This window comes from Hyperoodon ampullatus (assembly GCF_949752795.1).
Source record: "Hyperoodon ampullatus genome assembly, chromosome: 10".
In the NCBI taxonomy this organism is placed as follows: Eukaryota; Metazoa; Chordata; class Mammalia; order Artiodactyla; family Ziphiidae; genus Hyperoodon; species Hyperoodon ampullatus.
In genome coordinates, this window is record NC_136923.1 from 84,395,236 (window position 1) to 84,408,363 (window position 13,128).

Genomic DNA, 13,128 nt, shown 5'->3' on the forward strand with positions numbered 1-13,128 from the left:
AAATTTTAGATTAGAGTACAGTTGATTTACAATGTGTTAGTTTCAGGTATACAGCAAAGTGGTTCAGTCATACATATACATATATCTACTCTTCTTTCAGATTCTTTTCCCACATAGGTTATTACAGAGTATTGAGTAGAGATCCCTGTGCTATACAGTAGGTCCTTGTTGATTATTTATTTTATATAAAGTAGCATGTATATGTTAATCCCCACCTCCTCCCCCCTCCTTTTTTTCCTTTGACACAATTTTACATTAATTTTTGTTTCCTTTCTACAAAACCATTTTAAAGGCATTTTACTGATTCAGCACCTCACGTTTTATGTGAAGTTGCTCCTGTTGTGAATAAAGAGGGAGTTCTTTACTCTGGAAATTTGCTTCTGTCTTTTACTCCAGGCCAGTTCTACCTGGCAACAAGATACAATTTGAGGTGAAGTCCAAACAGTCCTCGTTTCACTTAAAAAAGAAAAGAATCTTAGCCTGCCCTGTGGCCAATAGTGGTTGTGACCACAGCTGGCCATTGCGAACATTTCCAGTATGTAGATCCTCAGGCGTTTCTCGGGTTCATCGCCTCAATTTTTGCAATAGACCCATCACTGGTCCCTTGGTTTCAATTAATCTTGCCCCTTTCCTGTCTATTCTACAAACAGAATTAGTGCAAAATTCCCCAAGGGTTTGAAACTCTCCAAGAGTTTCCCTCCTGTTCAGTAAAGAAACCAAAGTGCTTTAGTGGCCTGCAAGAGCCCTCCCCTCCTCCCCTCCACCGGCCTCTCTAGTTCCTTGCTCTTCCTCAGACAAGTCAGACATACTCCTGCCTCAGTCCTTTGCACAGGCTGCTTCCTCTGCCTGGAAACACCCTTTCCCAAATACGTGCCTAACCCATTTCCTCATATCCTTCAGGTCTGCTCAGATATCACTTTCTCAGTGCAGGCTTACCTGTTCAACACATTTAAAATTACAAGACAATAAAATAAAAAAGAAGCCATCCCTATTATCTTTTTGCTATATTTTTTCATTCATACTAATCACCATCTACTGCACTATACATTTTAATTATTCATTGGTCTGCATTTCCCATTACAATGCAAACTCCATGAGGATAGAGTTTTGCCCATTTTGTTCACAGGTTTAGTCCCACTATCTTGAGGAGTACATGTTAAATAGCAGCTACTCATTAACAATTTGTTGAATACATGTTGAATGAATGGTCTACCAGGGTACAATAAATGAGCTTTTCCACAGGTGGATGTACAAGCAAATTTCAAGTGTTTAACCCTGAAAGGGGACAGGAATGGTCTGTTCATAGGTAAAGGTTCTGAATTCCATTCATATAGCTCCCTTTTGTGGGTGTGTGTACAAACCTGACTGAGTTGCTAACCGTGGGTCTTCTGTTTAATTATGTGACCCACCATTGCTAGTCAGTGCTTGTGCAGGGACTTAAAGCTTGACCCTGCAGTTAAGACTAAGCACCTAAGACTTCTAATCCCACCTGGAGAGCTGCAGATGTTCATCTTTGTAATCACTAGTTGTTCCAGTTTCCAGACCTTCAACTGTCTAGGAATAAACCCCGATTCCTGAGCTACTGGAGCTAAGGCTGGATGAAGATAACCCACGAGGCTCCGAGGGAGTGGGAATCTGTTCTAAAGAGGATACATTTTCCTATAAGGCTTCTGAATAGTGCTTCTAAGAAATTTTACTTATTTGGTTGTTTTGTACTTTGAAAAGCTAATACACTCATAGAGTTCAAAAATGTATAAATAGTTATACAGTTGAAAATTTCCTTCCCATCCCTGTTACTCACCTATCTGGTTGCTTCTCTTTTCTCCATCATCCATAGGTTTCTACTATTATTAATTTGTTACTTAACCTTCTGGAGTTTCTTTGTCCATTTGCATGTAAATATATAGATTCATATGTTCTGGGTGTTGCTTTTGATACCTCACAATATATTTTGGAAATCTTTACACATTGATAACATAGAAAGCTTCCTTGTTTGTCTTTGCTTAATTTTACATTTTGTTGCAAAATAAACATACAGAGAAGTAAATAAAACGTTATTTCTGCAACTTAACAATTAATTATAAATTGAACACCCATTTAACCATTACTCAGGAGCAAAAACAAACAAACAAACAAACAAACAAACAAACAAAAAAAACAGAACATTGCTGCACTCCAGAAGCCCTCAGTATGTCCCTTCAACTCACCCTGCCTTCCACACTCTTCTTATCCCCCCAGAAAACCACAATCCTGACTTTTATGGTCATCATTTTTTACATTCTTAATACATTTTACCATCTACACATACATCCCTAAACAATGTATCATAATTTTGTGGTTTTTAAATTTATATAAGTATAATCATACTAAGTGTTTCCTTTGTGTCTTTTCACAAAATTATGCTTGTAAGATTCATCCATATTTTTTTGTGTAACTCTGATCTGTTCATTGTCAATTGTTGACTAGTATTCAACATTATGTATCCAATTTACTGTAAAGGTTCATTCAGGTTGTTTCCAATTCTTGGCTATACAAAGAATACTACTATGAACATTCTTATACAAATCTCCTTGTGCACATATTTCCTTTGTGTATATTTCTAGGATAATACGGTATGTATATCTTCAACTTACTAGATAGAGTCCAACTGTTTTCTAAAGTAGTTGTATCATTTTAGACAATAGTGGTGATGAAAGTTCTTATTATGTCACATCCTTGCCAAATAGTACTGCTTGTCATATTAATTTTAGTAATTCTGGTGGAAGATCAGTGGTATTTAATTATAGGATAACTTGCATTTTCCTAATTTCTAATAAAGCTGGTTGCTGTAGTTTTAAAAATATATATTTCCACAAATTCTTTGGCACTCCTCTTATCAAAAGATGGAGTCTGATTGTCTTCTCCTTGACTATGGGCTGGGCTTAGTGATTCGCTTCTAAGAAAGAATGAAGCCGAAGTGACGCTGTGTTTGACGTCTCAAGCTAAATAAAAGACAAACATCTTCTGCCTGACTCACTCTCTCAAGAAGTCATAGACTTCATAGAGTCATGGACTCATAAAAGTTCTTTATACCGTATTTTCATGTTAGTCCTGTTCGTTATTTATATTGGAAATATCTTCTCCCATTCTGCGTTTCATTATTTTATAGTTTTTTTTTTTTGGATGAACAGAGTTCTTCATTTCACTTAAATTTATCAAATTTCCCCTTATGATTAGCGCGGTTGTGTCTTATTCCTTTAGAAACCCTCTCCTATCCCAAAGTATAAATATAAGTGTCTCTTACAAAAAGGTAACTTCTATAATCCAAAACCACACTGTTTTTTGTTCAAAGTGTTCCAGGTTTGATCATTGGGAGCTCTTTCCCTGTTAGAAAGAGACAATTGGCAAAGCTGTTTCTTTCTTACTGTTGATATTAGTACATTTTTTTCACACTTCATATAAAACATCTTGTTTCATCTTTCGCTGAACTAGTTAAGACCCCAGTGTGGAAGTGTAGAAAGTGTGGATGGTTTCCCAGGGCATTTTTGGACGAAAATAATCCAATAGGTTCAGTTTCTTTGCAAGAATCAGTTACCCAGTGGAAAAATAATATGCCCAAAGCGGCTCTATTCCCCTTGCTGGTTCACTCCCTGCTAACCTTTCGCCCTGCAGATGGGAGTCAAAACAGGAGTGCAACCTTTGGGGGCATGAAAGACGTGTGTTCAAATTTTTTAAAGTTCGCAGCGAGAGGTTTGTTTTCTACACATTAATTGTGACATCGCAGTGGATCTAAAACTGGCAGAACTCTCGTGTGTGTGTAAATGTAAGAAAGCGTTTTTATTACGTACAGCTTGGCTCGTATGGGGATCGAACCCGCGACCTTGGAGTTATTAGCACGATGCTCTAACCAACTGAGCTAACCGGCCGCTGAACAGTTGCTGTTTTCCTCCTTAGATAATTAAATGAAAACTAAGTAAAACGGTTTCTTCAAATTCTTCTGGGGGTGGGGAAAAGGAACCTAAAGAACCAAAACAACCCAAAATTAACATTAAAAAAAATCACATTCTTCCTATTTCACTCTCCCCTATCGTGGAGTTAGGAAAAAGAAAAAGAGAAAAACTTAACATTTGGACTGAATGACCTCTACTTCTTGGGGGCCTCTCTCAAACTGACAGTTCTGACCCCAAACGATCAGAGCCCCGGAGTGAGGTGTCCTTCCTCCTACCCAGGGAAGGCCGGGGGCCAACGAGAAGATGCTCTAAGCCAGATTTGGCGGCGGGCGGATCACGGAACTGACCACGGAGCGGCCACGGAGAAGGGCTCCGAGGACTCGGCCCCTGCGTGCGCCTCTTGCGGATATACTGCGCTCCTGGAGGCCCTTTCGGATCCCAGGACATGAGACCTGCGAACTTGCACTCTCTTGCCGCCGGCCTCGGCCTCGGAGTGATCCTGAAGTACCTCCCGTCCTGCGCACTGTGTGGTGGGCCCTGACCCGGAGCAGAGCTACGCCCCCAGAATCAGGGGCCTTTATCTGGACCGGAAGAGAAACATCTAGATCTGAGAAGGGTGGCAGCGTCGAGACTCAAATTGAGCAACTTCAGAGGAAAGAGGCAGAAACACCTGCACCTGCCAGGGGCGGAGCAGCCCCGGCTTTTTTCACTGGCCGAAGAGCCTCCAGAGAAAACCCTCAAAGGCTGAGGTAATCAATATTCTGGAATACCTGAGAGCTAGCCCTGGCACCACAGACACATTGGTAGGGAAGCTCTGAGAATACTTAAGAGAAGGTAGCCCAGCACTAAACCCAAACCCATTCGAATACATGGAGAAGAAGTTTGCAAAGGAGAATGAAAGAAGTTGCATCCAGCAAAGTAGGAGGAAAACCAAAAGTATGTGAAGAGTTGAGGGTTGACCTCATTCTTTCATTTCTCAACATGTACTGAGTACCCACGATGTGTCAGACCATGGTGCACATGCTAAATATATAAAGGGAGACACTGAGGCTAGACCTCAGCATGAGGGGCTGTGGTTAAAGAGCAGTAAGTGGTACAGGGTAGCTAGCACCCAGTGAGCGGGGCTGGGATTAATCCTCAGAAGAAAAAAAAAGTTACTCCTCAGGGTTTGGAGTCAAGAAAGGCAGGGAGTGACTTCCTCACAGAATGGGCTTTATGGCTTCTGTTACCATCCCAGCCCCCAACCCCTTGTCCTGACTTGTCTTTACTTCTCCTCCACTTCCCAGCTTCGCAGAGGCACTCAGTCGCCCTGACTTGCTAATTCCTGCTCCTGGTGGCTGCGGCTCTGAGTGGTGAACAGGGTACTGCTGGCAGTGCTAAAGCAGGCTAAGCGGGACCCTTAGTACTGGGGTTGGATCCCTTGGTACTGGGCCCAATCTCTTAGAACTTGGGGGTGTCCCCATCAAGAAGGTATGACCAGGACCCTAAATCCCTAGGGCTGGAAGCTGGAAATGCCCGAGAGTGACATTTAATTATGGAAAAAGATGGTGAGTGAAAAAGATGGGAAACTGAAAGACAGACACAGAAAGACAAAGATTAAGTGACAGGAAGAGAAATAGAGACAGTGGGGAAGAGCATAAGGGACAGAAACGGAGCCTGAGGGAGAGAGATATTGAGACGATAACGAAGGAGAGACGGAAAGTCTGAAGAGAGGGAAATAGAGGCAGAGAGAGAGAGTGAGAGAGAAAGTGACTAAAGGGACACAGGGACCAGAAATGAGAGACAGGAGTAGAGAGCAGTGGAGATAACTAAGGACCGAGCAAGCAAGAGAGGAGAAGAGTAGAGGAGATACTGACTGAGAGACAGGGACAGAGACACAGACACAGAGATAAACAGAAACAGACTAAGACACAGAGAGAGACAGAAAGGAAGATATCCAGAGAAACAGGAGGAGGGTGAGAGACAATTAGAGACAGAGACAAGTTAGACAGGAAGAGACTGAGGGAGGAGGGCACAGTGAGACAAACAGTGAGAAGCAGAGACAGGTCAGGGTCTGAGGTCCAGAGACATGAAGCAAGGTGCCCAGTCCAGGAGCTGAGCAGAATTTGAGCCAGAAGCTGATGTGCAGGGGGAGGAGATGAGCATAAAGAGCCATATTTCTTTGACATTTAAAATAACAATATTCACGATGAGAAGAATCACTTATATTCACATAACTCTGTCTATAACAGCACTTTTATTTGGGAGTGAGGACGTTTGCAGACACAAGTCAGTTTTATGCAGAACAGGTGCTAAATCCGAATCCCTGGGAATCTCCTCTTTCAAAACAAGCTTTCTCTTGTCCAATAAGTGTATACATCCAGGACTGAGGTGGCCACACGGGGAATGGTGAGGATGCGAGGCTCAGACCCCACCCCTAACCTGGCTCTTCTTTGCCGGACCAAGCCAGGTCTGCAGCTGCTGGAAGATGTTCTGTGGCGAGGTGGAGAGAATTTGGACAGTCAGACTCCAGCACTAGTAGAGAGCAGGAACATGCAAATTAGTATGCAAGTGACAGTGCAAATCACCCAGAGCTTTTTCTCTCTTACCTGGCGTGCTAGGCGGAGGCTGGGGGAGTCTGAGGGTCTCTCAGGTGCCATGTCCAAGCAATGAGAAGCATTAGGGATGAGAAGGGCTGATTCTGAGGGTCCCAAAGGCTGTGTTATACTTAGCACATGCCAGGGGTCTATATCCCCTGGAAAGAAAGGAGAGAATGGTGTGTTGAGCTGGGGCCAGGTAGACACTAAGGAGTCAGGTTCTGATAGCATGCTCACCATTAACAAACAGCATTCGGGTGGCCCCTGGGGTCTGGCCACCATAGTAGGAGTTCGTCTGGGACACAGCCTGGGCTATGGATGAGGCTGAAAACCCGAACACCTGCTCACATAACTCTAGTTGGGAAGGCAGAGCTGGGAGCTGGGAGAAAGGGCATCCAGGGACCTCACAGGTGACATCTGTGGAGAGAGGTATCCATAAGTGTGGAGTACATAGCCAGCCCCCTACCTCTTTAATAATCGTTTACAGAGCTCTCCCCACTGATGACCAAGACAGCTCCAGACCCTCCTTTCAATGAGTTCATGGTCCTGTCAGAGACATACTCAGCCCCAGACAGTGATGGCCCAGAATGATCAGGGCTGTTATGGACAAAGGCCTGGGGTAGGGGTGGGGCCGTCTCAGAGGGAGCACAGTGGGCTCAGGGACAGCATCCTGCAAGGGATAAGACCTTAAGGAATTAGCCGGAGTGAGGCAAACAAAGAGAGAAAAGAAGAAACCGCATGTGCAAAGGTCTAGAAGTGAGAATGAGCCTGGAGTGCTGAAAGCACAAATTGGACCCCTGCTTAATATCCATAGCTCCCCTGTACTTTCAGGGTAAATCTAACTTCTCGGCCTCATATTAATTCTTTCCTTCCTTCACCATTTATTTGAGCACCTACCATGTAGTCAGATATATGTTGAACAATATATTGGGAACATAGTGACAACAAAACAGCCCCAGGCTTTGCTGTCACAGGACTCACAGTCCAGAGGGGAGATAGGCAATAAAGAATGTATGGTAAGACTGTGGAAAGTGCTAAGGAGAAGAACAAGGAGCTAATGGGGTGGGGGGCAGGGAGGCAGACTTATCTTGAGTGATCTGCCTCCCTTCCTGAGGACGGGACATCTTGTGTTGAGACTTGAAAACGAGTAAACTGTGTGAAGAGGGAAAGATAAGTAATTGGAGAGAATGCCTGAGGATTAGGAAGATTGGTGTATCCGGCGGAGGTGGGGGGTGGTTGGGTGTCAAAATATGCAAAGCCCTGTGAGGAAGTTGCATTGTATGGGTGAAGGGAAGGCCTAGAGACCAGAGAAGAGGCTGGGTCAGGGATCCAGGCAGGAGAACATGGGGGTACCTACCAGGACAGCAGAGGTGGGAAGAGAAAGGGTTTGGGTGAACTGCAGAGTTGTCCAGGATAAAGAGTGGGGAAGACTCAATGATTGACAAGCTATGGGGATGATGGAAAGGAGGCATGCAAAGCACTGTTAGGGTTTCTAGCCTGGTAACTGGAGAGGGTAGGGCCATTCCTGGGACAGGCACATAGATGAAGAGCAGATTGAAGGGACGATCACTCATGTTGAGGGCTAAGTGTGTGAGTGAGAATGTACGTGAAGGCCGAGCACACACGCACACTCTAGTACGGCTGTTCACCCCACACCCCACACCTGCAGGTTAAACGAGGCCCAGCAGTCCGGCTAGTTGTCCTATGGAAATGAAAACGAGTCCAGACTACCTGTTAGATGGCTTGTCTGGGCATAGCGAAGAATGTATGTTTTGGGGGTGAGGGTTAGGCCAGTCACTCACAGTAGCCAAACTCGGTACAGGTCTGGTACAACCACTGCCGGTCGCCAACGCCGGCCACTTGGGGTTCTGTGACCTTCAGCTGTGCCACTGTCTCTGCTCGAGAAAAGCTTAAACACTTCTGACCCAGGCTGTGTGTGACAACCTAGGGGACAATATACATACATATATACATACATACATTCCTCCCTTCCCCCCATCAAGCCAGGGCATGGAGCCATAGATCCCTACAAGTCAAAAGTCAGAAGTCAGAAGAGTGAGTCCCTGAGTTCTCCTGGGAGTCAGTCGTCAGAGGTGGTGGGGACCTAGGTCCCTGTGGGTTAGAGATTAAGGTACTAGATGACTAAGAACATCTTACCTGTGAGATCTTGGGCATGTGAGAATATCTTAGATCTCAGTTTCCTCAGCTGTGCCTAACTCGAACTATTGTGAGAATTCAACGAAATAATAAATGTGAAGCACACTGCACAGTACTTGGTGCAGACAACGCTGGAAAAGCGACAGCTGGATTGTAGCTGTGGATTCCAAGGCTGGGAGCCCGGTCTCTAGGAGAACTGTGTCCCCAGGGCTACCGGTTTTCATTCTATAAATACTAATTGAGAGCTTGTTGTGTGCTAGACGTTGTTGCAGGCTCCAGGAAGAGGCCAGAACAAGGTAGGCAAGCTAGATAGTAAGCATAGTCGTTAACATTTGCATACGGTGTGCCAGGCTCCCTGTTGAGTGTTTTCCATGCCCCTACTTCATTTCACCTCCGAGGTCCCTATGAGATGGCATACCCATTTTACAGATGAGGAAACTAAGGTGCAGAAGGCTTTACGCTTGCCGAAGATCACACAGCAGAGGTGGAGCAGGAACCCTTGTCTGTCGACGCCTGGCGGTGCTCAGGGGTGCTCACCTGCACTGCCCGACGAAGCCCGCGGTAGGGCGCAGGGCTGCTGCAGTTGTCCCGGTCCCCGAGGAGGAGTCCGCAGAGCTGTCGCACACTCAGCGGCGCTCCCGCTTGCCCGTCGTACTGCACCGCCCCTCCCACGAGTGCCTGCAGCGCCCCCAGCAGCTCTGCCTGGTCCGCAGCGCGCCCCAGGGACCCACATGCGCCCAGCTCCGCTTGCAGCGCTGCCTGAGCCGAGGCGCCCGCGCGCAGTCGTCGCTCCACCTCCGCAAAGGCTGCGGACGCAGCAGCCCGGCACTGTTGGGAACGAGAGGCAGGGTTGGCGAAGACTCGGACCCGGGCCCCGGCCTTTCCCTTTCCACGACCTGCATCTTCCCTGGGCTCCCCACTTTCCCGGCGCCAGATTCATCCCGGGGGGAGTTGAACGCCACTCAGCCCCAAGGCCCCGCCCTCTTCCGGCTCCTCCTCCGGGTCCTTCCCCAGGCCCCGCCCCACAGTGGAACAGCCTCCTGATAGGGTCTTCCGTCCCCAGGCCCTGCCTCCATATCAGCCCCGCCCCTGTTGGGTCTCCTCCCTTCTTGGTACCCGGAACCATCTTCAGCTCCCGCCTTCTTCCCAAATCCACCTACCTCTCGGGGCTCCCAAGTCCCTCAGACCCCGACACCTTGCAAGCTTCAACCTTTTCTTTTGGCCCCCATCCTCAAGGCCTCTTCTCTCTCCCTATCCCCTTCGGACTGGGCCCCACATCCTACCTCCAGGGATCCGCCAATCGCAGTGTTCATTAGGCTTCTAGACACCACCTAAAGTCCGACCGCCGGAGAGTATCAGGTGACTCCTACCACTGAGGCCCTCCTCCCCACCCGGACCCACCGCCCGCCATCCTTACGTCATTATACTCGGAGAAATCCAGTATGGCCCGCACCGGAGCGGAAGAGGCGACGGAGGCGAAAATGAGATGGGGAAACTGAGGGAGGAGAAGTTGTCAGCCTGGAGGCTTAGGGACTGGGATCCCATATCTTCCCGCCCCTGTGTCACTCACTCGTTGTGTGATCTTAGGCAAGTCCCTACGTTCTATACACGGGACTCCCGTGAAGGCAGGTTGTAGGAAGCTCTTCTGGGCGGAAAGGAGGGTGTGGGAGGAGGGAGTGTGGTGGGCAGGTATTCTATTATCTGAGTTGGGGACCCCGGAGTCCAGGTTCCCTCCACCCAGTCCTCGCAGAGGAGTCCCGGGACCTTCAGCCTGGCCCAGGCAGCCAGGGAGCCGGCATAGGAGCCTCCGAAGCAGAGCCAGGGGCTGGAGAAGGAGAGGTTGAAGAGGCGGGAGAGTGCGAGGCGGGCAGAGACCACATCGGCCAGCCTAGGGTCAGAGGGGAGGCTGGGTCAGTCCCCTGCACCGGGAATCCCTGAAGATTCCCTCATTGTATAGGCGGGAATGGAGAATGGAGGAAGTCTGGCCAGAAGCTAGGGCTCTTTTCTCATGAGGTATTTCTGAGGACTCCCCATGCCCACAAACTCATTTCTACATGAGTGCCTAGGTAAGGGGAGACCCATCTGGAAAGCCTCCACCATTCTCTTCCAGACTAGGTGGGAGAGGAAAAACCTCCAAGGCAGTTTGCGTGAAAATCTAGCCTGTAGGAGAGATCAGAGAGTTAACTGGGGAGCCAGAGCCAATCAGACCTTGTGGCCACTGCAAATCTTTTGTCTTTACTCTGAGTGTGATGAGAGACATGTGAGGGATTTGAGCCGGGAGAGAGGTGATCTGGTTTATGCTCTAATGATCACTCTGCTTCATCTGGAGAATAGACTGGAGGGATCAAGGGCAGAAACAAGGAGACCAGTGAGGAGGCTGTGTCATCCAGGTAAGAGATGCTGGTGGTCTGGACCAACAGGCCATAGTGAGACAGCAAAATGTAAGAATACAGTGCAAGGGGGGTGTTGGGGGAAAGGGAAGGAGAGAGACCCAGAGATGGGGAAATAAAGAACAGGACACTGAGAGACAGAGACAAAAACATGGGACCAGAGACTCAGAGGTCAACTTTGGGCAGTGGAGGAGAGAGACACAGATGCAGAGATGCCAAAACACAGACATCCTCAGTCCCACGACCCCAAACACTTTCCCTACCCCTACTCACGCATGGCGGCTGGACAAGAAGCGGAGCTGGGCCACGTCGAGCCCCTCAGCGGGTATACTCAGGCCATAAAATCTATGTTCCAGACCTATCACCAGGGCCCCCCAGACTGGGGCCAGGGTTGCAGGGTGCCCTGTGAAGAGCCCAGAAGGGGTGTGTGTGAAGTGGGTGTCAACTCCTGCAACGCTCAGACCTCATAGCACTACAATATGCAACTCCCCTTCCTGGCCTCCACCAGCTCCTCAGCTATGTCTTTCCTCACCCTTGCATCTTACCTCTCATCACTGAGCCAGGCCCAAGGCTGCCTTCGCCCCCCAGATGCAGGAATACAGGCCCATCCTGGCTGGTCCAATGTTGGTCATTTACCCAATACCGCTAAGAGGTAGGATGGGGAAGAAGAAATGGGATTGTGAGAGTTCTGACCTGTTCTTTATTCCCTGTTCACTCCAGTCTCTCTCCCTAATGGATCTCCGTATACCTATAGTAACTGAAATAGGCTTGTTTATTTACATGTTCATTTCTCTCCTGTTTGTCTCCTCATCTAGAATGTAAGATCTACAAGAGCAGATATTTTTGTCAGCTTTTTCACTCTTATATCCCCAGGGTCAAGAACAGTGGCTAGCTCTTGGTAGGCACTTGCAATATATTGAAATAATAATTGTAGAATAAGTAATGAATGCAGATGGATTTAGGAATAGGGCCTACGTGAGATGACCTCTGGAGACTGTGGATAGGGTAGGTGTGAAAAATGGTAAATCTGTTCATTCATTCAGTAGGTATCTTCAAGTGCCTATTGTTAGCCAGGTCTGGTTCCAATGATGGTCCAGATTTTTGCTCCATACTGAGACTTGGTGGTGGGTTTAGTGTTTAACCTGAAGGATGCGGGGGTGGTGTTGAGGGGCAGTGAGGGAGTGAGAGTGAATGACAGGGAAAAGGAAAGACTGAAGGACAGGACCTGAGGGAAAAAAAAGTAGGAGGCTGAAGAAAAGAAGGGGAGATTAGGGGGTAGAGGGCAAATGCAAAAAACAGAGGGGCTAGACTAAAGGGCCATAAGGGATTCTGACAGCAGGCATCGGGTAAGACTGAGGGGGAGAGGGATCGGGAGACAGAGGTGTAGAGATAGGAACGGAAAGCAGAGACTGAGGGGCAGGGTAGGGAGACTGAGGAGGGGGGCAGGGGACACAGTGGACTCCCCGTCTCCGGGCCTCACCTGCAGGAAGGATCGTCTGTCGGAGGCATTGAAGGGGTCCAGTGGCTGCTCCAGCCACCCCTCTTTTGGGAGGGCCACACCTCCTGGGTCCAGGCTCAGGCCCAGGCCAGAGCTCTCCTGAAACCGCTGAATGTGCTCACCTAGGCGCCTAAGGAGAGAAGCTGTGGGACGTGGAGGGGAAAGAGTCAGGCCAGGCCCCCTTAGGAGCCCCTGCCTGACCCCCAGGATCCTCCTACCTGGAGCTGAGGACCCCCAGAGGGAAACCAGGAGCAGAGGGCCCAGCCACGGGACAGGCCCAATGGCCATGGTGTCCAGTCCTCTGTTCAAGGGCTCTAGGTGCTGTGTTCTCTCCGCTCACTCAAGACTTCATCTAACGTTCCCAGGGCTGGCCTTTAAATTTACAGTCTTTGATCAGGAGCTCAGGTTTCTTTCCAGACTCCTGTCCTGGGACAGGTCAAGCTTCTGTTGGAACCACTAAAGCGAGGCAGGGACGCCAGAGTCTGTATATAGAGACCTGCTGGCGTGGCCCCTGGATATCCAATTACTTCTCTCTCTGCTCCCGATTTTCTCCTCCCTTGCCCCCTGATCTCCCTCCC

The 13,128-nt window shown here is 48.2% G+C and overlaps 1 protein-coding gene across 1 annotated transcript; it reads right to left on the reverse strand.

Moving 5' to 3' along the window:
• Positions 1–6,332: 6,332 nt before the first annotated feature.
• PRSS16 (serine protease 16) lies at positions 6,333–12,847 on the reverse strand (the record flags this gene model as incomplete). Its single annotated transcript, XM_079713413.1, has 12 exons — positions 12,769–12,847; positions 12,533–12,693; positions 11,598–11,697; positions 11,326–11,455; positions 10,427–10,550; positions 10,080–10,157; positions 9,946–9,993; positions 9,200–9,490; positions 8,308–8,449; positions 6,743–6,922; positions 6,518–6,663; positions 6,333–6,401 (listed from the first exon to the last, which is right to left on the reverse strand). Exons 1-12 carry the CDS (start codon positions 12,836–12,838, stop codon positions 6,333–6,335), a joined length of 1,539 nt encoding a protein of 512 aa, XP_079569539.1. The 5' UTR covers positions 12,839–12,847.
• Positions 12,848–13,128: the final 281 nt, after the last annotated feature.